Source organism: Emydura macquarii, unplaced genomic scaffold, assembly GCF_026122565.2.
Source record: "Emydura macquarii macquarii isolate MOO-44397 ecotype Brisbane River unplaced genomic scaffold, CSIRO-AGI_Emac_v2 contig_2636, whole genome shotgun sequence".
NCBI classification, from domain to species: Eukaryota; Metazoa; Chordata; order Testudines; family Chelidae; genus Emydura; species Emydura macquarii.
In genome coordinates this window covers 36,417,032-36,442,348 of record NW_027132773.1, presented here as the reverse complement: position 1 = coordinate 36,442,348, position 25,317 = coordinate 36,417,032, and the positions used below count along the sequence as shown (strand labels likewise).

General features: G+C 46.5%; 2 protein-coding genes across 5 annotated transcripts in view; one reads left to right on the top strand and one right to left on the bottom strand.

The window, feature by feature from the left end:
* HBP1 (HMG-box transcription factor 1) overlaps positions 1-1,675 on the top strand; it is a 34,359-nt gene extending 32,684 nt beyond the window's left edge. For all 4 annotated transcript variants that reach the window (XM_067564445.1, XM_067564447.1, XM_067564448.1 and 1 more), the window contains one exon: positions 459-1,675. In XM_067564445.1, coding sequence (XP_067420546.1) covers positions 459-476 — 18 coding nt within the window. In that variant the 3' untranslated portion in view covers positions 477-1,675. The remainder of the gene's footprint in view (positions 1-458) is intronic.
* Positions 1,676-1,789: 114 nt separating this feature from the next.
* The window catches only part of COG5 (component of oligomeric golgi complex 5), a 303,578-nt gene continuing 280,050 nt past the window's right edge, over positions 1,790-25,317 (bottom strand). Inside the window, exon 22 of the mRNA XM_067564444.1 lies at positions 1,790-2,562. Coding sequence (XP_067420545.1) covers positions 2,448-2,562 — 115 coding nt within the window. The 3' untranslated portion in view covers positions 1,790-2,447. The remainder of the gene's footprint in view (positions 2,563-25,317) is intronic.

Below are 25,317 nucleotides of genomic sequence, written 5' to 3'. Positions count from 1 at the left end.
TTGGCCTCAGCAAGGGGGAAGAACTTGAACACACCCCTTTTTGTTGAGATTTTTCCTGTTAACTTTTTGGGTGCGTAGATACCAAGGTGATGGATATCATAGAAATACCTAGGATGGACTGCCCCATGACAAAGCAGCAATAGCTAGTGGTTTGTGCAATTGTTACACTTCGCTTGAGGTTCAGAGCGCAAACAAACTGATTCAAGGAACTCTCCAAATAGCTATTTGGCTGCCTTTTTCCTGCACAGCCCGACCCTTTGTTAGCCAAGATACAAAGTTAATTGTTAGCTCATTTTGCGACCACCCAAGTGTCAGCATGTTGTTTGCATGCACATTGATCAGCTAATGCAAATACTTACATGCATTGTCTAAATCCTTTCCATATCTCTTACTACATCTGCCTTTCTCTTTGTTTTGCAAATGCTAACATGGTTTCTCTTTTGTTACTTTTTTTTCAGGGCTCTCAACAACATTAAATCAGAAGTTTACTCTTCTTAACTCTGTATTTACAAAACAGCTGACACTTGATGGAGAGACTTATGAAGATCAAGGTCTTACCATTTGTGAGACCACAAAATACTGACATTATCACGTCAGAAAATGATTTAATATGAGTGAGGATTTGCTTCTTACAACAGAGCATTAAGTAAGCTAAAACTATCAACATTTTAAACCAAATTGCCTTATTTTTCTTCCAAACTTCATATACGTCTATCAGGTAATATAGGCTTGAAAATGGATATCCTGTGGTGCTAAGTAAATTAGGAAAAAGAGGAGGAGATGTGTATAAATGTTTTATTTTTAAAAAAATGTACAAAAAGGGGAATTTTAAAATATGTAACAGCTGTTTATACATTGATTTCTATTGCTGATTAATATGTATTGCACAAGCCATGTAATTAATTATGATTCTGGGAGCTGGGATTTCCTGAAATGGCAAAAAGTGTTAGTAGCAACCTGTGAACTCCCAGTCTGCCCCGTGCCAACAAATTAGCAGTGTGTGTGGTAAATGGATAGTGTAGTGGAATGCAGCAAGAGAGTTGCTTAGTGGGGTGCCACATTTAAAATTCATATCCACGGTGTGATGTTTTTGCACCACTGATAATACTGTGAGCTATTATTGTTGGAAATAATAGCCTGGGCCAGGATGAAATTAATTAATAGCATTGCATTATCTCAAGAAAATACTGCAAATTGTCACCCTTGTACTTTTAACTTTGTGTTATGTCTCCTCTACCACCTATTATATGATTATATTTTATTTTGCCATAAGATGTCGTTATGGTGGGGGCAAACTTTGCACTTACATAGGTGCAACACTTGCACTTTACTTTTTTCCTCCAACTGTCTAAAATTAGAACAGATATATTAGAATTACAGCTGCTTTTGCTGTAACTTTTACAATCATGGCCTTTCATGTTACTAAATAAGCAGTGTGTTTCGTAAGAATCACAACTGTAAATTAAATGTTCATGACAAATGTCTACAGGATGTTGCCCCTAAGAATTTTGCACACTATATTCTTGTATATTATTTCAAATAAATTTGTAAAACTTCTTGGTGGTATTTTTTTTATACACTAAGGAAGACGATTCATTGTCAGGCCTGCAAAAATACACATATGAACTGTTGGAAATCTGTACAATTTAGGCTTGTGTAGTGTAGTTTCATAAGAAAGAACCAAATGCATGGAATATTTTAACTGCACGCATCTTATAAGTGTGTTTTGATGCGTTGTAATTAGGAAGCCACTGATTAAATTTTAAATATTGAATTCAAGATCAAAAGATAGCAGATGCTTTTTATTACACTTGTAGCAAAAAGAGAGAAAATCAATATTACTTCAAAGCTCTAACGATGCTGCAAAGAATCAAATTTACATTATTTGTAAATTAAATTTTTTCTTGAGACAAACTTCGTGCTTTTTACATGGAATGTTAGCCATAAACTGATCTAACTCTACTGAAGTTTAGATCCTTTCATTCCAACATAAAATCGTGCTACCTTTTTCTGCATAACACTAATATTTAACCAAGCCCTTTTTTGTGCCATACTTACACATTTAGCTATTTTCCTGCAGGTATTTATCATTTATTAGAATTCATTTACTGAAGAATATAGAATATTTGAGCAAGTACTCATTTTTGGTTTTTTACCTTTTAAATTCAGAAAATATTAAGCAAATATTGTTTGAGAATCATTTTGTGTGAAATTATTATTCCATTACAGTAAAACATTTCCTACTGTTTTGACAAAGTTGAGGAATACAGAGTACAAAAAGAAGTTAGAAACTTTATTAGAGAGGGCTTTTTCTAATAGCACTTTTGAAAATAATGGCATATTCAAAAATAATTATTTATATTTACCCTATAAGCATTCATCTGTCAGTGCCAATTAACACTTAATATAGAATTTGAGTAGCAGTGAATTAAGTGTTCTGGATGCTGTTACTGAAGCGTAGACATTGCTTTCTGCAGCAGTTGAATCATTATAGGATAGACGGGTGCAAACTCCTTTCCTTCTCTAGTTCTTACCGACTGAACATAAGCTTCCAGTGCGCCTCTGTGTTTAAAAAAAAAAATTATATATATATTAGAAAGAGGATCATTTAATTGTAAAGAATTTCAACAGCTAATTAATTAGAAAACATTAATTATTGATACTGTTAGATACTGTACAAATGAGTTATGTCTCAGTGCAGATTTGTAAACTAGAACTGGGAATACTAAAAAAGGCACTTGACTCCATAAACACGGAATGATCTCTGCTCTCTCTCTAAATCAATGTTTTCCCAAACTTTTGTGAGCTGAGCCCCATGCTCTCTCAAAAATCAGGAAAATAAAATCAATCACAACTGATCCTCCAATGCTGTGTGGTGCTAGACATTTTCATTTATCTGTCTTCAACATCCTTTCCTTTCCACCTACACCCATTTTATGATGATCTACATCAGTGTCTCATGAAATACTTCCTCTCCTTTCAGCAGTGAAATAATTAAAGTTAATGGCAGTTTGTGCCTCCCAGCGATTATTCCAGGCTATCTGTAAGCTCAGGCAGACATGAAGTGAATGTTCTTCACAACCAGAACAGTCAGATTCTTTTTAATGAAAGCTGAGACTCGGGAGAAAAACTGAAAGGGCTGTAGGTGCCTCCACTCTGCCCCACCCTTCGGGAAATACTGCTCTAAACGGAATGACCCATTTTCACATGTATGTGTGCATTTCTACTGCATTTTTTCTTATGCAGCTGTCATGCATTTTGTCAGGCTAGGTGTATAGATGAAAGCCAGCAGGGACCATTATGATCACGTAGTCTGTGCGTAAACACAAGCCATAGCTTTCACCCAATAATGTGATTCAGTTAAAGCATAGCTGAAGACAGAAGCCTGTGCTGTGGGCTTGTTTATCAAAAGGTGGTTTATTAATATTAAATAGAGTCCCTATTTTTTTTTTAATGAAAAATAGATTTACTGTTAATTACGTAGTGTTAATAATTTTCCTTGTCTAAGTATTTACCAGTAATTCCACTTACTGGCAGAGACTACTTTTTCTATCCCATCAGAGACAGTTGGCACTGTTGTTCTATTTATCACGTAGCAATAAAGTTGGGCGTGAGAATTTCCCTCTAAGCTCCAGTCTTCTCCTCCCTTTCAGTTAGACTTTACCAGAGCAAAAAGGTAGAGAAATTTAGAAAAATAAGGAGCAGCCCCCTTTCCCAGAGTGTGGATTAGGGACAAGGAGATGAGAAACAGTTACTAGTAAATAATGCAGGAATCATTTGGTGAAAGTCTACAACCTGGTTATGCAGGAGGTTAGACATTAGATAGTCACAATGGTCTCTTCTGGCTTTAAATTCTATTAATCTAATGGGATAGAGGACAAACTCTGCAGAGACACCGTCCACTAAGAGTTGAACATGTGACCTGAGTCACAACTTTGCATGTATGTTGAATGTGAATCCATGAATATATGAAAAACATAGTTATGGGAATCATTATATGAAAAATATACCTAACACACAGCAACTTGCAATACCTGTGTGCCTGAATTGGCACAAGTGGTGAGCAGATAAGCAAACACATAATACTGTGTAACACTGAAATTGTCTTGTGTGATTGATGTGAAATACTAGTTCCTGAGAAAGGAGTTTTGGAATTTCTGGGGGACCAAGGTAGAATCACCACCATGTTCATAAAGACCTGAGAGCCGAGGATGCTAAGGCCACCAACAGAGCCAATAACATCACCATTGTCCTCTCCTGACTGACTTCCCTTGGAAGAAGTGTTCATAACTGGCAGCTGAAAAATTAGGGAGTTTAATTCTCTAACATAAGACAAAATGGGACAGAAACTGAAGGAGCTATTTTCAGGCACCAGAAACCAAAAAACTTTTATCCCTGGCTCTAGAACATCACTTGAGACACTGGGCAAGTCATAGAGCCTCTTAGGGCTAGATCTGCAAAGGGGCTTATAGGCCTAACTGCCTCTTCAGGTGCATTCACAAAACCCCTTCTCAGCTGTTACTTAACCCTGTTGGTGACTAAATTCCCATCAGCACCAAAGTTTTTGCCAGCGAGCATGTGTAAAACTGCCCAAATCTTGACGCTCTCAAGCTGCTTTACACCCTAGTTCACACCTAAACCCTAAAGATGTGCAAACTAGTATTTCTTCACCTGTAAGTCCCAGTCTGGTAGATGTGCTCTGAGCACACCTAACCCCACAAAAGAGTCAGAAGCAAGTAGGTTGGGAATTTAGCTGGCTGGGATGGGCCCAATAGCCCTGTGGTGAAGGCACTCATCTGGGATGTAGGACACCCAGATTTGAATCCCTGATTCCAAGCAGGGACTTGAATCCACGTCTCCCACCTCTGAGAAGAGTCCCTTCACCCACCAGGCTGTGGGATGTTCTGTGGGGGCTCTCTCCTGCTAAAACGCTTCCATTTTGTATAAATAATGGGGCTTGAATCTGAATTTCCCACATCCTAACCACTAGGCTACAGTGTCCATTTCTCTCTCTCCAGCCAAATGTTATTTAATTATTAGGCATTAGGTATTGCAACACTTAAGTTCCTTTTGTGGCTCTAGCCCTCAGTGACTGTCTCCATCTGCTAAATAGGAACAAAACATATTTGCCGTGGTGATGAGGACAAACTCATTGGTGTTTGAACATTTCTTTGGAAACTTACACGGTGCCATATTTTTTCTCTCACTCACAGAGAGAGAGAGAGAGTGCAGAAAGGATGAATCACAAAAGCAGCAGTCTGATGTTCAATACCTCCCCAGAAGAAAAACTGGGATTCTGTTCTCTAGAACTGAGGCCTGAATGTAAAGGAAGGCTAAATCAAACTCCTAATTGTGTAACAAATGCAGTAAGAGCAGCAATTCTAATGGACACCTTTAGAATCACAAAAACTAATGCAAAGAAATATTTCCTATGTAATAATAGCATTAGTGACAGCTGATATAAAGGGAACCACTGTTTCCATACTTCACACTCAGCAAGGACAAGTGCAGAGTCCTGCACTTAGGATGGAAGAATCCCATGCACAGCTACAGACGGGGGTTACTGTGGACAAGAAGCTGGATATGAGTCAACAGTGTGCCCTTGTTGCCAAGAAGGCTAACAGCATATTGGGCTGCATTAGTAGGAGCATTGCCAGCAGATCGAGGGAAGTGATTCTTTCCCTCTATTCAGCACTGGCAAGGCCTCATTTGGACTATTGTGTCCATCCCTAGAGGTTTTTAAAGCCCGGCTTGACAACGCCCTGACTGGGATGATTTAGTTGGGGTTGGCCCTGCTTTGAGCAGGGGGTTGGGCTAGATGACCTCCTGAGGTCCCTTCCAACCCTAATCATAGAATCATAGAATATTAGAGCTGGAAGGGACCTCAGGAGGTCATCTAGTCCAACCCCCTGCTCAAAGCAGGACTAACCTCAACTATATCATCCCAACCAGGGCTTTGTCAAGCCTCAGCTTAAAAACCTCTAAGGATGGAGATTCCACCACCTCCCTAGGTAACCCATTCCAGTGCTTCACCACCCTCCTAGTGACAAACTTTTTCCTAATGTCCAACCTAGACCTCCTGCCCTGCAACTTGAGACCGTTGCTCCTTGTTCTGTCATCTGCCACCACCGAGAACAGCCTAGCCCCATCCTCCCTGGAACCCCCTTTCAGGTAGTTAAAGGCCGCTATCAAATCCCCCCTCACTCTTCTCTTTTGCAGACTAAACAAGCCCAGTTCCCTCAGCCTCTCCTCATAAGTCCTGTGCTCCAGCCCCCTAATCATTTTGGTTGCCCTCCGCTGCACTCTCTCTAACTTGTCCACATCCTTTTTGTAGTGGGGGGCCCAAAACTGGACACAATATTCTAAATGCGGCCTCACCAATGCCGAATAGAGGGGAATAATCACTTCCCGTGACCTGCTGGCAATGCCCCTCCTAATGCAGCCCAATATGCCATTAGCCTTCTTGACAACCAGGGCACACTGCTGACTCATATCCAGCTTTTTATCCACCGTTACCCCCAGGTCCTTTTCTGCAGAGCTGCTGCCCAGCTCGTCGGTCCCCAGTCTATAGCTGTGCATGGGATTCTTCCTTCCTAAGTGGAGGACTCTGCACTTGTCCTTGTTGAACCTCATTAGATTTCTTTTGGCCCAATCCTCCAGTTTGTTTAGGTCACTCTATATCCTATCCCTACCCTCCAGGGTATCTACCACTCCCCCCAGCTTAGTGTCGTCTGCAAACTTGCTGAGGGTGCAATCTACCCCATCCTCCAGATCATTAATAAAGATGTTGAACAAAACCAGCCCCAGGACCGACCCCTGGGGAACACCGCTTGTGACCGGTTGCCAGCTAGACATGGAGCCATTGATCACTACTCGTTGAGCCCTATGCTCTAGCCAGTTCTCTATCCATTTTATAGTCCATTCATCCAACCCATACTTCTTTAACTTGCTGATAAGAATACTGTGTGAGACAGTATCAAAAGCTTTGCTAAAGTCAAGGTATATCACATCCACCGCCTTCCCTACATCCACAGAGCCAGTCACCTCATCATAGAAAGCAATCAGGTTGGTCAGGCATGACTTTCCCTTAGTGAATCTTCTATGATACGCTGAGAATACAGAATACTACTGGGAGACTTAAGGGATAACAAAGATGTCTGGAAAGTGTCAGATGAGATGCAGTATCCTGGGGAGTGAAGGCCACATTTCCTCAGGTCAGGTGCTCTTCCAAAAACACACATCTTACACGCTCCCTGAAGGAAGTCAGCAACTCAGAGCCTGAAGCCATTATTTTCAAACACGGAGTCCATTAAAGTCAGTGGGAGCTGTTGGATGCTTGGCATTTTTAAAGATTAATTCACTTATACGGGTGTCTAAAGTGGGTTTAGGAGCCTCACATTAGCACCCATTTTTTAAAATCGTTGCCTAAGGAATTCAGAAAGTCTAAATAGGAAACGGTTCAGATGTGAGCTTTCTGCTAGGGAAATCATCCCCATCTCTATTATATAGTAGGCACTTGCACAATCAGATGCTCCCCCAACAAGTTGGAAGGTGGGCCTTCCTAAGGAGCAGCAGTGAGGTGGCTAGTTGAGCAGTCTAGGGAGTGAGAAGTTGAAGCAGCCCTGTTTTTGGTGGCATATGAATGTGGAGTTCCCAGTGGCAGTAGCCAATCAGAGAATAGGGACTTTTACAGTTACTGAGAAAACCTCTGAGACAATCCCATTTCAGTGTGATGCTCCATTTTTGCCTAATAATGGTTTAATCCAAAGGCACTGCGGCACAATGACAACTTGCCAGGAATTCCATCCATCTGGCACAGGAGCCAGCAAACAGAGCTGAAAACAGGGGAGTTTGAGCAGGCCTTAGGGGCAGTGGGTGAGTTTTCTGCAGTTGTGTGTGTGTTTGTTTTTCTTTTCTTTTGTTTCTTTTTCTTTCCCTCCGCCGCCCCCCACCCCTTTCAGTTTACAGGGGCTGGTACTGGGTGGTGTACTGAGATCAGCTGACCCTAATTAGGGGTGGGGCTTCCCTAATTAGGAGCCCTATAAAGGCAGCCTCTCAATCAGGCAGCGGCGCAGCTGCAGCAGCACAGGACTAGCAAACAGCTCTGAAAACGGGAAAGGGGTGTTCGGTGTTCTGGTATTGTTGATGTACTCAGTGAGGGTTGTTTTGGTGGGTTTTTTGGTTTTGTGTCTCTCACTGACAGGAACTAGGGGGAATGGTTGCGAGAGATACCGAGGTGGAAATGCTAGTCACTCAGGCAGTGCAAGAGACAATGAAAATAACTGGATGTGCAAGTTGTGGGATGTACATGATCCTGGAGGGAGTACCGCAAAAGAGCTTCGTTTGTATGAAGTGCCGCCTCATAGAGCTGATGGAAGAGAAGATTCGAGGGTAGGAGGTGCAGGTGGAAACTCTGGTTGAGTTTAGAAGGAGGTTTGAGCAGATGATGGAGCAAAGGAATGAGGAGGCTGAAGGGAAAAACCCAGATTTACAGATGGAAGCAGGACCAACGAACTCTGAAGGGGAGAATGCTGGGTAAGGAAAGTGGCCAGTGGAAGCATGTGACTGAGAACTCAGCAGAGGAAAAGACAGGCTAGTGAAGGAGAAATAGAGCTCAGAAATAGGTTTGCGGAGTTGGAAAGGGAAGGGGCACAGCAAGTGGCTGCTGAAAGTGGAAGGACAAGGAAGAAGAGAAGAGCAGCTAGTCCTATACAAAGAGTGATTGAGCCAATGGAGATAGCACCAAATTAGAGCCCCAGGAGGATACAGGAACAGTTGCAGAGGATTACAAAGGAGAATAGTAGACGAGATGACTTGCAGCCAGAAAGAACAGGGGATAGGCTGGAGAATCACACCGTCACCAGGAAAAGGCAGGTCTGCATGATTGGGGATTCCCTGCTGAGAAGAACAGACAGGTCTGTAACCAGAGCTGATCCAGAGAACAGAAGGCTGTGCTGTCTGCTGGATGCTAAGATATGGGATGTGGACCCGAGGCTGAAGAGGATCCTAACGGGAGCAGGAAAGAATCCACTGATTGTCCGTCATGTGGGTACAAATGACATAGCTAGATTCTCACTGGAACGTATCAAAGGAGACTATGCCAGGCTGGGGAAGACTCTTAAGGAAATCAAGGCTCAGATGATCTTCAGTGGGATTCTGTCTGTCCCTAGAGGAGGACAACAAAGGTGTGACAAGATTCTGATGATCAGCAGATGGCTCAGGCAGTGGTGGTATAAGGACGGCTTTGGGATGTATGGTCACTGGGAGGCATTCATGGACAGAGGATTGTTCTCTTGGGATGGACTTCACCTGTGTAGGGAGGGAAATGCACTTCTAGGATGGAGGCTGGCACAAGTGATTAAGAGAGCTTTAAACTAGGGAACTAGGGGAAATGCCCAGGTAATCTCCATGCCTGATTTTAGCATTGAGAGGGAGGAAAATGAAGTAAGAAAGGACACAGAAATGGGGACCAGAATGGACAGAGGAAGGGTAGTGTAGATATCAGTCTAATAGGCAATATTGGCAGTAGAATGACTGTGCCAAATCAGGTAAGGAACATGAGCGAAGCCAAACAGCAAAAATTAAGATTTTGTATACCAATGCGAGGAGCCTGTGTAACAAAATGGAGGAACTAGAGCAACTGGAGAGGAAGTGAAACCAGATATTATAGGAATAACAGAAACATGGTGGAATAATACTCATGACTGGTGTACAAATATTGAAGGGTATGTGCTGTTCAGGAAAGACAGATATAAAGGCAAAGGTGGAGTAGTATTGTATATCAATGATGAGGTAGACTATAAAGAAATTAGAAGTGATGGAATTGATAAGAGAGTGTCTGGGTGAAAATCACATTGGGGAAGAAAGCTACTAGAGCTTCCCTTGGGATAGTGCTTGGGGTGTACTACAGACCACCAGGACCTGATTTGGACATGGATAGAGACTACTTTAAGGCTTTTAATGAAGTAAATACTAGTGGAAACTGTGTGATTATGGGAGATTTTAACTTTCCAGATATAGACTGGAGGACAAGTGCGAGTAGATTTTCCTGGATGTGATAGCTGACGGATTCCTTCACCAAATAGTTACTGAACCAACAAGAGGGGATGCCATTTTAGATTTGGTATTGGCGAGGAGTGAGGACCTCATACAAGAACTAGTTGTAGGGGGCAACCTTGGTTTGAGCGACCATGAGCTAATTAAGTTCAAACTAAATGGAAGGATAAACAAAAATAGATCTGTGACTAAGGTCTTTGACTTCAAAAGGACTAACTTAAAAAAATCAAGGGAATTAGTTGGGGAAGTGGACTGAACTGAACAAGTCATGGATCTAAAGGTGGAGGAGGCTTGGAATTACTTCAAGTCAAAGTTGCAGGAACTATCTGAAGCCTGCATCCCAAGGAAGGGAAAAATTTATAGGCAAGAGTTGTAGACCAAGCTGGATGAGTAAGCATCTCAGACAGGTGATTAAGAGAAAGCAGAAAGCCTACAAGGAGTGGAAGATTTGGGAGGGGAGGGGGAACGACAGCAAGGAGAGCTACCTCTTGGAGGTCAGAATATGTAGAGATAAAGTAAGAAAGGCCAAAAGCCAAGTAGAGTTGGACCTTGCAAAGGGTATTAAAACCAAAAGTAAAAGGTTCTATAGCGATATAAATAGGAAGAAAATAAAGAAAGAAGAAGTGGGACCGCTAAGCACTGAGGATGGAGTGGAGGCTAAGGATAATCTAGGCATGGCTGAATATCTAAACAAATACTTTGCCTCCGTTTTTAATGAGGCTAATGATGAGCTTGAGGATAGTGGTAGGGTTGCTAATGCGATGAGGATATGGAGGTAGAAATTACCACATCCGAGGTAGAAGCCAAACTCGAACAGCTTAATGGGACTAAACTGGGGGGCCCAGATAATCTCCATCCAAGAATAGTAAAGAAACTGGCACATGAAATTGTAAGCTCATTAGCAAGGATTTTTAATGAATCTGTAAACTCAGGGACTGTACCATATGACTGGTGAATTGCTAACATAGTTCCTGTTTTTAAGAAAGGGGAAAAAAAGTGATCCGGGGAACTACAGGCCTGTTAGTTTGACCTCAGTAGTATGCAAGGTCTTGGAAACAGAAAGTAGTTAAGGACGTTAAGGTTAACGGTAACTGGGACACAATACAACATGGTTTTACAAAAGGTAGATCGTGCCAGATCAATCTGATCTCCTTTTTTGAGAAGATAAGACTTTTTAGACAAAAGGAATGCAGTGGATCTAATTTACCTAGATTTCAGTAAGGCATTTAATACGGTTCCACATGGGGAATTATTAGTTAAATTGGAAAAGATGGGGATTAATATGAAAATTGAAAGGTGGATAAGAAACTGGTTAAAGAGGAGACTACAACGGGTCACACTGAAAGGTGAACTGTCAGGCTGGAGGGAGGTTACTATTGGAATTCCTCAGGGATCGATCTTGGGACCTAACTTATTTAACATTTTTATTACTGACCTTGGCACAAAAAGTGGGACTGTGCTTTGTGGATGACACAAATTTGGGAGATATTGCCAATACAGAGAAGGTTCGGGATATCATACAGGAAGATCTGGATGACCTTGTAAACTGGAGTAATAGAAACAGAATGAAATTTAATAGTGGAAAGTGATAGGTCATATATTTAGGGACTAATAACAAGAATTTCTGCTATAAACTGGGGACACATCAGTTGGAAGTGACAGAGGAGGAGAAGGACCTGGGTATATTGGTTGATCACAGGATGATCATGAGCCACCAATGTGATGTGGCCGTGAAAAAAGCTAATGCAGTCCTTGGATGCATCAGATGAAGTATTTCCAGTAGAGATAGGGAGGTGTTAGTACCGTTTATAAAAGGCACTGGTGAGATCACATCTGGAATACTGTGTGCAGTTCTGGTCCCCCATGTTTAAGAAAGATGAACTCAAACTGGAATGGGTGCAGAGAAGGGCTACTAGGATGATCCGAGGAACGGAAAACCTGCCTTATGTGTGCAGACTCAAAGAGCTTGGCTTGTTTAGTATAACCAAAAGAAGGCTGAGGGGAGATACGATTGCTCTCTATAAATACAACAGAGGGATTAATACCAGGGAGGGAGAGGAATTATTTAAGTTGAGCCCTAATGTGGGCACAAGAATTAATGGATATAAACTGGCCATCAGGAAGTTTAGACTTGAAATTAGATGCAGGTTTCTAACCATCAGAGGTGTGAAGTTCTGGAATAGCTTTCCAAAGGGTGCAGTGCAGGCAAAAACCTAGCTGACTTTGAAACTGAGCTTGATAACTTTATGGAGGGAATGGTATGATGAGACAGCCTAATTTGGCAATTGACTGATCTTTGACTACTGGCTGTAGACATGCCAATGGCCTGTGAAGGGATGTTAGATGGGGTGGGTTCTGAGTTATTACAGAGAATTCTTTCTTAGATGTCTGGCTGGTGAGTTTTGCCCACACGCTCAGGCTCATATTTGGGGTCAGGAAAGAATTTTCCCCCAGGGCAGATTAGTAAAAGCTCAGGGGGTTTTCGCCTTCCTCTGTATCATGGGGCATAGCTCACTTGCTGGTGGATTCCCTCTACCTTAAAGTCTTTAAACCATGATTTGAGGACTTTAATAACTCAGTCATAGGTCAGGGGTCTATTACAGGAGTGGATGGGTTAGTTCTGTGCCCTGCGTTGTGCAGGAGGTCAGACTAGATGATCATATTGGTCACTTCTGACCTTAGAGTCTATGAGTCTATGAATGAAATCCTCTACAATTCTCATAAGAAGGTTTTGATAGAGTGTTGGGAGGGAGAGAAAAATGGAGGCGATGTTTGGAGCCGGGAGAGTAACACCAACATTTCCCCAAGCCACAGAGGTTAGCTGAAAATGCATACAGTTAAAAAACAGGACTGTTTATCATTTGGGATGCAGCAATTTCTAATATAGGAACTAAACTTGGAGTGGCAGCTTGTTCCTCCTTCTTGAAGGAAATTATGTAATGATAATTGCAGCATCTGGGCACCATGACATAAAGAGAAGGGTCCCTTAGCAATATGGATAATGATGGCAAGGTGCACAGGGCACAGTGAACTCAGTCACCGAAAAACGCTGTCAGATTTCACTCCCAGCTTGCTGAAAGCACAAACTTGTGTAACTTCTTACAAAATGTTTAACTAAAGCTGCCAAAAGAGAGGTTCCTTCCTGTCTAAATCTTTTTTGGAAAATAAACTAGTTTTATTAATGGTGTTATGAGACAGGTTATATCATGACATTATATAACTTTTACCAGTCCTAACTTACAAAAACCAGTTTAGACAATGCTGCATGAAAAAGTTAAGTAGTGATGTATCATTTTACCATGACAATTCTGTATCAGGAATAGTAGATTAATTTATTCCTCTAGACTACCTTGTAAAGATACTTGTAAATAAGGAGCAGTCAAAGAATTAGATGCTTTATGGGCTACATAAATATCATGTAACATGCAGCACTGAAACATAAATGAGATATTCATTGTCATATAGAAAGATTAATTTAGTGTATACTCCAAATGTTTAAGAAAAAGGCAGAAACCCTGTTTATATAATCTACTTTGTCTCCAAGGGATTAGACCCAATATTGTCCTGTGCTCAACATCTGCAAATCTAATAAAGGACATAAAATCTGTTAATTAATTCTGTTTCCATTTCAAAAGATCAGACACGATATACATTACAGATCTCGTTTGTAAGAGAAAGCTACAGAAAGAGAGTTAGGTGGGATGCTCTGAATATATTAATGTTTCATCAAAAATGCCATCAGATGTAAGAAAAAAAATCTAAGTTTAAGATGCCCTCCCACATAAAGAAGAAGAGAAGAGGATTTTAAAGCACTTATTAAATTACTTCACTTGCTTGAGCAAAAACATCAGCTTTCTTAGAAATCAGGACAAGCTGATTATATAAGACTAGATAGATTTTTATAAAATGTTATTTCAAACCATGAAGATTTATATCTAAATTAAAATAATTAACAAATCTATGATCTGGATACTATCCCTTAAAGGAATCTCAGTATGTATCAATGGAATGGATTTTTAATTAATTAAAAAATGTTTATACAGCACTTTGAAGAGCCTCAATCCTGCCATCTGATTCACTCAGACAGACCCTTACTGAGGCTATGTTCAGACTGATGGCGGCAAAATCACTGCCACCAGATCGATCTTTCTTGATCGATTGAGCGATCAGTGAGACCTGCTCAATCAATCAGGAAGTTGACTGAGTAAGTCCACCCCCTCAAGTAGCGTAGTGCTGAGCCGACGGGAACGCTGTCAGCTCAGCGCAGTGAGAACAGCGCGCATAAGGGAAGCAGAGCAGTCGACGTCAGTTATGCAAACTACTTTGTGTAGTTTGCATAACTCCCGTCGACTGCCGCCAAATTGTGCGGTAAGTGTGAACCAGCCCTTAGACTGTAAGCTCTCTGGGGCACAGACTGTCTGTTCTGTTCATGTCTCCTGGTCCATGACTGGGGCTCCTAAATATTCTGGTAATACTAATAATAACGTACATGGCCCCATAAAGGCAAATGGATCAGCATGAAGAGGTCAGATTACAGGATCAGGGCCATGAATTGCTTTACAAATAACAAGTGTTGTTAATTTGTTAAGAGATAGTACTATGCAAACTGTGAGGCAAAGAGGAGATATATATGGAAAATATTACTAAAGACTATTATGCCACAAAAATACATCAGTATGGCTCTGCAACTATTTAATGAAAATATTACAAAAGCTACTATATGTAAACACAAAATAGTAGGAAGATCCAACAGCACATTCTGAAAAACAATAGACTAACAGGAGGTTATTCTATTTTATTAAAGATTGCACAATAATTAGCTCAAATAATGTGCTATAGTTCTGCCAACCAAAAATAACTTATTAAAATATTTTTATGAACAGGCTTGTGTTGATTGGGTGCTTTGCTTTTGTTTTTATACCACATACTTATCAGCAAATCAGGGTCAGTCAGTCAGCAACCTGATTGGCTGGTGCTAGGTTTGTCTGACTTAGCTGGAAATTTAAACAGTCCATGCATGAAAAGGGCCTGTAACACAATACAAATGTGTGGACTGGTCGTTCTTTTGCACTTAATACCAGGGTGGACCAAATAAAGCTTGTAACTATCCATTTCATGAATAATCTAATACTGAGGTTCACAAACTGGTCTTTGCCAGTGCTAATGGAAAGGGGGTGATCTTTGAGACAATTTCTCTATTAAGATATAGTCCACCCTATAAAAATGTTTCAGAACTCATGACTTAATGTATTGGGCCAGATTTTTATCTCTGTTACACCATGTGATTACATTGGCTTCAGTGTAGTTAATAGCTTTACACAGGATAAGTGGAATCAGAATTTGAGCCGTGACTGCAGCCGTCCAGATTCTACAACAGGCTCCATTTAACTTCCATTAAAATCAAAAACAGGGTTACTTACCAGTAACTGTTGTTCTTCGAGATGTGTTGCTCATATCCATTCCATTATAGGTGTGTGTGCGCCCCATGCACAGATTCCCAGAACTTTTTTCCCCTTAGCGAGCCCCGTAGGGTCAGCTCAGGCACCCCCTGGAGTACCGCGCTCATGTCGCGGTACATAGGGCACCGCCGACCCCCCGGGCCCTCAGTCCCTTCTTTCTGCTGACTCTGACAGTGGGGACGGAGGGTGGGTTTAGAATGGATATGAGCAACACATCTCGAAGAACAACAGTTACTGGTAAGTAACCCTGTTTTCTCTCTTCGAGTGATTGCTCATATCCATTCCATTATAGGTGATTAAATAGCCATACTTTGGAGGTGAGTAGGAGTCAGCGTTGAGCTACCCTTGCCAGCACAGCTCTGCCGAAGCCTGCGTCCTCTCTTGCCTGTTATATGATGGCGTAGTGGGACGTGAAGGTGTGGACTGACGACCAAGTCGCTGCTCTGCAGATGTCCTGAAGGGACACCTTCTCCAGGAAGGCCGCGGATGAGGCCTGGGCTCTGGTTGAGTGCGCTGTCACACCTCCTGGAAGCGGCACCTTCGCCCGCTCGTAGCAGGTCGTGATACAGGTGGTGATCCAGGTGGAGATGCACTGGGTGGAGACAGGTGAGCCTTTCATCCGATCCGCCACTGCCACGAACAGCTGTGTTGACTTCTGGAACGGCCTGGTCCACTCGATGTAGTAGGCCAGGGCTTGTCTGACATCCAGGGAGTGCCATCTCCGCTCTTCCTCCGAACCGTGCGGTTTGGGAAAAAACACGGGGAGGAAGATATCCTGGTTATAATGAAACTGAAACACCATCTTCGGCAGGAAAGCCGGGTGGGTTCTCAGCTGGATCTCATCTTTGTAGAAGACCGTGTAGGGGGGCTCCGAGGTCAAAGCTTTTAACTCGGAGACCCTCCTAGCCGATGTAATGGCCACCAGGAAGGCTACCTTCCACGAAAAGACGAGCAGCGGGCATGTAGCCAAGGGCTCGAAGGAGGTTCCTGTCAACATGGTGAGGACCAAGTTCAAATCCCAGGGAGACACCGGGTCACGGACCTGTGGGTATAGCCTCTCCACCCCTTTGAGGAACCTGACTGACATGGGATGGGAGAACAGGGATCGTCCTTCCATTGGTTGATGGAAGGCAGAAATAGCCACCAGGTGCACCTTCAGGGAGGCCAGTGCTAGACCCTGGAGCTTTAGCTGGAGCAAGTACTCCAAAATCGCCTGTATGGGCGAACCGCTCGGTGGGATGCCCCGGGACACCGCCCAACAGGTAAACTGTTTACACTTGAGTGGAAGGTTTCCTGCTGCCCAGCAGAACCTGCTGGACCTGTACGGAGCAGGGTCTCTCTCCCTCCGTCAGCCACAGAGTCTCCATGCCGTCAGGTGGAGGGAGTCCAGGTCCACGTGCAGCAGGCGACCCTGTGAGAGCAGGTCATAGCACCTCGGGAGCGGGAGCAGCATGTCGATAGACAGGTTGAGCAGCATGCTGTACCAGTGCTGCCTCGGCCAAGCAGATGCAATCAGTATGATGTCTGCTCTGTCCATCTTGATTTTCAAGAGGACTTGGGGCAGGAGCAGAATGGGGGGAAACGCATACATGAGGGTCCCCGTCCAGTCTATGAGGAATGTGTCGGAGAGGGAGCCCGGCTTGTGACCCCGGAGAGAGCAGAACCTCGGGCACTTCCTGTTCCAGGACAACGTGAACAGGTCCAGTTGGGGAAATCCCCACTTTTGGAAAACTGAGGTCACCACCTCCGGGTGTAGTGACCAGTCGTGGTGGGGTAAGAACGACCTGCTGAGGCGATCCGCCTCGTTGTTCCTGACCCCCGGGAGGTGAGATGCTGATATATGAAAGTTGTGCCTCAAGATGGCCAAAGATGGATGGCCTCCTGGCACAAAGCCGAGGAGCGCGCTCCTCCTCCCCCCCACCCCCGCCTGTTCATGTAGAACATAGCCGCTGTATTGTCCGTAAGGACCTGAACCATTCTGCCCCTCAGAAATCTGAGGAAGACCTTGCAGGCCAAGCGGACTGCTCTGAGCTCCCTGATGTTGATGTGAAGACACCTCTCCTCTGTCGACCAGAGCACCTGGGTGCTCATGCCGCTGGTGATGTGGGCTCCCCATCCCACATCTGAGGTGTCCATAATCAGTGTTATTGATGGGGATAAGTCTCTGAAGGGGACGCCCCTCAGAACTTCCCCCGGGTCCCTCCACCAATCTAGGGAGGACAGTACCGGGATGGGAACAGTGACCACCCTGTTCAGCAAATGCCTCGCTGGTCCATATACCAAGGCCAGCCACCCTTGGAGAGGCCTGAGCTTGAGGCGAGCCAGCCTCACCACATACGTACATGCCGCCATATGTCCTAACAGCTGGAGGCAGTGCCTGGCTGTTGTCGTGGGGGACCTGTGTAGATTGGTGATTATGGCGGCCATGGTCTCAAATTGAGGCTGTGGGAGGAAGGCTCTGGCCTGGGTGGCATCCAGGGTGGCCCCTATGAAGTCTATGCGCTGCACTGGGGTAAGCGTGGACTTCTGCTTGTTGATGAGCAGCCCCAGTCTGGTGCACGTTGCACAGGTGAGTGCCAGGCTGTTCCTCACATGGGCCCTGGACCTGCCCCGGATCAGCCAGTCATCCAGGTATGGAAAGATCTTGACCCCCTTGTGGCGCAGTGGGCCGCCACCACTGCCATACACTTTGTAAAGACCCTGGGGGCTGACGAGAGGCCAAAGGGCAGGGCCGAGAATTGGTAGTGGCAACCAGCTACCATGAACCTGAGAAACCTTCTGTGATCGGGGAGGATAGAAATGGTAGGAATGATGGAGGCTAGGGAAACCATGCGGAACCTGAAGCGTCGGAAGAATTTGTTCAGATGGTGGAGGTCTAGTATCGGCCTCAGGCCCCCTTTGGCTTTGGGGATTAGGAAGTACCGTGAGTAAAGACCCTTTCCCCTTTTCTGTGGAGGAACCTCTTCCACAGCCCCGAGTAGGAGGAGGGAGTTGACCTCCTGCATGAGGAGTTGCTCGTGAGAGGGGTCCCCGAAGAGGGACGGGGTAGGGGGAGAGTTTGGGGCAGAAGGCCGTAAGCTGCAGGGCATAGCCCCGCAGAACTATCCTGAGGACCCAACGGTCCATAGTGACAGCTTCCCACTCGGCATAGTGTGGCTGGAGCCTGTGGGCAAAAGGTCGGGAGAGATCCAGGGGGAAATGAGGAGTGCCACCCTCGTGCGCCCCGTCAAAATTGGCATTTATTGTTACCCTGGCCCTTGCTTGGGCCTTGCTGGGATCCTGCCGAGGACCCTTGACGGTCGCAGTGGTTGGGCACCCGGTACTGGTCCCGACCTCTCCTAGGTTGGGCGGGTCTGGGGGGCAGCCTAGGAGGGGGCTGAGGCTGCCTCTGAGCTTGAGGCCGAGACTGACGCCTTGAGGCCTGCGGAGTATAAAGCCCTAGGGACCTCAGTATAGCCTGGGAGTCCTTTAGGGCATGAAGCTTTCCATCCGTTTTATCCGAAAAGAGGCCAGCGCCATCAAACGGTAAGTCTTGGCTGGCTTGCTGGACCTCCTGGGATAGCCCCGACGCCTGGAGCCAGGAGCAGCGTCGCATGACGATGGCCGTAGCCATGGCCCTGCTGGCAGAGTCCGCCGCATCACTAGCAGTCTGTAAGGCAGTTGCCGCCACCGCAGCGCCCTCTTGGGTGACAGTGGCGAAATCCGCCACTTGGTCTGGGGGCAACACCGGAGCAAACCTCTGCAGCGAGGACCACAAGTTGAGGTTATACCTCCCGAGGAGCACCTGGTGGTTAGCGATCCTCAGCTGCAGGGCCGCAGTAGAATACATCTTGCGGCCAAAGAGGTCCAGTTTTTTGCTCTCTTTGTCTTTGGGGGTGTTGCCCTGGCTGCCCTGCTGATCCCGCTGGTTAGCGGCATCGACCACCAAAGTCCCTGGGGCAGGGTGAGTATATGAAAAATCAAAACCCTCTTTGGGGACATAGTATTTTTGCTCGGCGCCCTTGGAGGTGGGGGCCACCGAGGAAGGGGTCTGCCAAAGGGCCTTAGCCAACTTCATGACCCTGTCATGCACCAGCAGGGCGACTCTTGATGGCCCTGTCGACCCCGACACCCCAAATAGGGGGTCCTCCTCCTCCGACATTTCCTTGAGCTCCAGGTTAAGATTGCTCGCCACCCTTCTAAGAAGGTCCTGGTGAGCCTTAAAGTCATAAAGGGGAGCCCTGTGGTCCCTGGCAGCCGCATCATCCAGGGACGAGGAGGAGGATTGCAGGAGGGGCCCCGTGGAGGGACCTTCCTCCGGGTCTGAACCCTCATCCGAGGGGTGGCCCTAGTCCTGTTGGCTGAGAGAGGGGGCACTGGTTGGGCCACAGAGGATTGGACTGAGGTGGTACCTTGTCCCACCTGGGTACCCCAAGGCCCCCAGTATGGCCACTGCCAGGGGCCTTGAGCCCACGCCGGAGCAGGCATGGACGTCTGCTGGGTCGCCTCAGGGTGGCAGCCCCAGGACCCAGAGCCGCTGGATCATCGTTTGACCAGCCCCTCGATGATGATGACAAGGGCGACCGCTGGTGCTGACGTCTGCGGTGCCGTCTGGGGGAAGAACTGCTGGAGGAGCTGGATGATGCTCGTCTCCTCCTCCTTGAGCTCTTGCGGTGACGCTTCCCTCCTCGGGACTGGGAGCGGTGCCGCCTATGTCGCCGTTGTGCCGACCGCAAGCGTGACCGGCTCTGCGGTGCCGAGGCAGCCGGCGCAGCCGTCGGTGCCGAGGCAGTCGGTGCCGGACGGGGGCATGGACTGTCTGCAGATCTCGCCCGGTGCCGTCCCCATGTCAGACTGCGCACCAGGGTTGGAGATCAGTGCCGGGCTGGGCCGGGCTCTGTACTGGGGTACGAGAGCTAGAGCTACGACCCCTATGCGAGGTGGAACTGGAGCGGCGTCGCCTCGCGCGTGTGCCTCTCAACCGCCCTCGGTGCTGTGGTGTCGAGGAGCTCGACGACTGGGAGTCGGAGCTAGGAGGGGAGCCCGCTCTCTCGACCCTTCCTGACCATCTGGGGGGAGACCTCGACTCCTGTCTCCTCCACCCACCAGGGGCACCCAGCGCTGGTTTACCCCAGGACACCTGACCCTGCACCCTCGGCCAATGGCGGGACGGAGGCGTGGCCATGCCCATGAGGGCGCGTGCCGCTGCAAACACCTCCGGTGTCGACGGCCCTTGCAGAGGCGCTCCCCCACCCCCAGGAATCGGGCAGGCTCTCTGCGAGGAGATGCTGGTGCCAGAGTACTCTCCATGGCACGTGGCTGGAGCATCTCCTGGGTGACCCCCTGCTGTACCGGTCGCAGGGGGGAGTCCATGTGGGCGGCCACGGGCCGCTTCTTCTTCTTCAGCACCGAGGACTTCGGTGCCGGTGGAGCGCTCCGCACTGAGGAGACGCTCGGTGCCGCCGGAGATTGGGATAGTTCGGAGTCCGGGAGGAGCGCGGACTCCATCAGTATCGCCTTCAGCCAGGAGTCCCGTTCTTTCTGGGTCCGGGGCTTGAAGGCCTTACAGATTTTACATTTGTCCTTTCTATGCTGCTCTCCGAGGCATCGGAGGCAGCGATCATGAGGGTCACTCACGAGGAAAGCTTTAGTGCATGACGTACAGGCTTTGAAGCTGATGGAGCTGGGCATGGCTCAACCGCAAGCCCCTAAGGGCAACTATCTACTTACTATAACAACGATCAACACTACTTCAACTCGAACAATGAACTACTAAATGCTAAAGGAGTGCTACTTGCAACAGCAAGAGGCAAGCGTTCCAGCAACCGTCACAGGCGGAAAGAAGGAACTGAGGGCCCGCAGGGTCGGCGGTGCCCTATGTACCGCGGCATGAGCGTGGTACTCCAGGGGGCGCCTGAGCCGACCCTACAGGGCTCGCTAAGGGGAAAAAAGTTCCGGGAATCTGTGCACGGGGCGCGCACACACCTATAATGGAATGGATATGAGCAATCACTCGAAGACAGAAGGAAGTCTTACTGGAGCTGGATCTGACTTGGAATCTTATTAAGTAATAGGAAACATTGCTGAAAAGGGAGGGATTGGATTTTTAAATTGTGTGGAAGACAAACAAAGGAATATACAAAAATAATTCATTAATAGCTATCAGTTGCCCATATTCACATTGTGCTGGGTTTAAAGTATATAGTCATTTCATACTGAACAGAAGGAACTAAGGATTTCATAACAAGTTCTGAGAACCCTGATAACCCTACTACAGTAATATTTTAAAAAGCAGATCTCTAGAGCAGTGCAGTCATTACAAACTGAAATGGCAGCAAATGCACCATTTGTAAAGATGATCCAAAATTAATTTCCCAACAGTAATATACAATAAATTCTACAGTACAAAGCAAAAGGACTACACATTCTTTTAAAAAACACTTATCCAATGATAATCTTGCAACAGTGATACACACCCTTCAGATTACGAAATTCAACTATTTTAATTATTTTTAGTTCTAGTCCACAATATAAAATGTGACCATGAATCATAGAAGAGTAGGGTTGGAAGGGACCTCAGGAGATCATCTAGTCCAACCCCCTGCTCAAAGCAGTACCAATCCCAACTAAATCATCCCAGCCAGGGCTTTATCAATCCAGGCTTTAAAAACCTCTAAGGATGGAGATTCCACCAGCTTTCTACGTAACCCATTCTAGTGATTCACCACTTTTTCCTAATATCCAACTTAGACCTCCCCCACTGCAACTTGAGACTACTGCTCTTTGTTCTGTCATTTGCCACCACTGAGAACAGCCTAACTCCATCCTCTTTGGAGCCCCCCTTCAAGTAGTTGAAGGCTTCTATCAAATCCCCCCTCATTCTTCTCTTCTGCAGACTAAATAAGCCCAGTTCCCTCAGCCTCTCCTCATAAGTCCGGTGCCCCAGCCCCCTAATCATTTTTCTTGCCCTCTGTTGGGCTTGTTCCAGTTTGTCCATATCCCTTCTGTAGTGGGGCATTCAAAACTGGACCAAGTACTCCAAATGAGGTCTCACCAGTGCTGAATAGAGGGGAATAATCACTTCCTTGATCTGCTGGCAGTGCTCCTACTAATGCAGCCCAATATGCCATTAAGCTTCTTGGCAATAAGGGCACACTGTTGACTCATATCCAGTTTCTTGTCCAATGTACCCTCCAGGGTCCTTTTCTGCAGAACTGCTGCTTAGCTAGTTGGTCCCCAGTCTCTAGCAATGCATGGGATTCTTCTGTCATAAGTGCAGGACACTGCGCTTGTCCTTGTTGAACCTCATCGGATTTCTTTTGGCCCAATCCTCTAATTTGTCTAGGTCACTCTGTATCCTATCCCTACCCTCCAGCATATCTACCACACCTAGCTTAGTGTCATCTGCAAACTTGCCCCCACATCACACTATGGATCAGCAGGAAATTATGCTTTTGGTTGGTTGTCGTGGGTCTGGTATGCCTGGTCATGGGCGTTGGGTCATGTATGCTAGGAAGGTGGGGAAAAGTGGCATAGTCCCCAGTTAGGTCCTCTGTTGGTGACCTGATTATTAAACATGGTCATACGTCCCAATGGCCAGAGTCAAGGCAGCGTAGCCTAGCAGCTGGAGCCAATACAGTGACCCTCCCAGTCATGGCAACGCAGCCTAGTAGCCGGAGTCAATAAAGTGGCCCTCTCAGTCAGGGCAGCGTGGCTGAGTAGCCAGAGTCAATAAAGCAGCTTTCCCAGTCAGCGTAGCCTAATAACTGGAGTCAATAATGCGGCCCTCTCATTCAGGACAACTTGGCCTAAGGACTGGAGTCAATAAAGTAGGCCTTCTTGTCAGGGCAGTGTGGTCTAATGGCCAGAGTCACTGAAGTGGCCCTTCCCATCAGGGCAACATGGCCCTATGGCCGGAGTCAATAAAGCCACCCATCTCTGAGGGGTAATGTGGCCTATTGGCGCATTAGGGGAGTGGGGCACCACCAACGGGTGTGTGGCGCCTAGGGGAGGGGGGCTCGGGCCCTACCCTGCTCCTCAGAGCCCCAGCCCAGGGCCTTAGCAGTGGTGGGGATACTTGCCACTGAGTCAGCAGGGATCCTCCCGAAACACGCTAACCAGTTCCCCGATTTTCCCACCAGAGAATCGTTGAAGTCCCCTGGTCTACTTCCTACCCTGTCTTTCATGGTGATGATCCACAATGCCCTGGGGCCTCCAAGGTCTTCCTGCTCCTGGTGGCTCGTTCCCTTCTTTGGGTTTGTCCACCAACCTGGAATCTGCCTGGGGCTCAGCATGGCTTAGCGCCGGGGTTGGAGTCTGCTGCAGCTTCCTGGGGAGAGCCTGCTGTCTGCATCCTTCCTCTTCAGTAACCAGCCTAGACTTCCTTTTTATATCTGGTCCCCAGGATAAGCATGCCCGGCAGAGGGGTGTGGTCTCCTCAGCCTGTAGTGCATCGTTAACCCTCTCTGGGCCAGGACGGGGCTGGTATGACCCGTCACACACCCCACTCTTCGAGACAGGACCTTGAGGGGGTTCTTCCCTACCCACCTCCCTTTGCACTCCTGAATAGAAGTCCGTGTTAGCATGGGCCTTACCTAGACGATATGACATGCTAAACTCATAGGGTTAGAGGATGAGGTACCATCTCATAATACGGGCGTTCGACTCCTTCATGGTGTTAATCCATCGTACAGGCGCGTGCTCTGTAATAAGCTGAAAGGGACTCCCCAGTAAGTAATACCTAAGGGCCTCTATTGCCCATTTCACTGCCAAGACTTCCTTCTTGATAGTGGAATACTTGATCTCTCAGAGAAATAGCGTCCAGCTTAAATAGAGCACAGTGTGCTCTTCCCCATGTCGTTCCTGTGTCAGCACGCCCCCAGCCCCACTTCTGAGGTGTCTGTTTGTAAAATAAATGGTTTTGAGAAATCCGGGCGAATTAGAACGGGCTTCAGGATAAGTCACTTTTAAGGTCTGGAAGGCCCTTTCACACTCTTCCGACCACTGGACGTTCTGCAGCTACGATTTCTTTGTGAGATGGGATGGGGAGCAGCTATCATGGCGAAGTGTGGCATGAACCACGGATATTATCCTGCCAACCTGAGGAACTGCCTTACCTGCCTTTTTGTTGTAGGAGCGGAGTAGTCTCTCAGGGCTTGTACCTTGTCTACCAAGGGACGGAGTCATCCTTCCCCCACTGTATACCCCAAATAAGTCACCTTCTGTCACCCGAAGTGGCACTTGGCGGGGCTGGCTGTGAGTTCCGCTTCCTTCACGGATCACAGTACTGTGGTTAGGTGTTGTAGATGTTCCTCCCAAGTAGTGCTATAGACCACTATATCATCATGATAGGAAGCCATGTATTGCCAGTGCGGCTGCAATAGCTGATCCATCAATCATTGAAACATGTCTGTGGCCTCATGTAGCCCGAAGGGAATCTTCCACCACCCAAAAAGCCTGCATCGCCTCCAGTTCTTTCTGGACCACCTCCGACATCTTCCTGGGAAGTGGTTGGTGTTGGTTGCAGACCTTCTGCCCAGGAAGCGAGTCTATATGATGACTAGCCATATTCATTCTTTCGGCATGGGACGAAAAAATGGAGGGAAGTCCTGGACCAACTGTTGTACCTTTGCTTGTTGTTTTGGGCTTAAGTCTGGCCCCATTGTGACCAGTGTCAGGTTTGGGGATCCACCAGCCAGTGGCCCCAATTCAGGTTCTGGAGGTTAGGGGGCGATTAGCAGACCCTCATGCACCTTCCATGCTTTAAAGAGGTTTACATGGTATATTTGGAGATTTTTTCATCACCCGGGGAGTCTGACTTCAT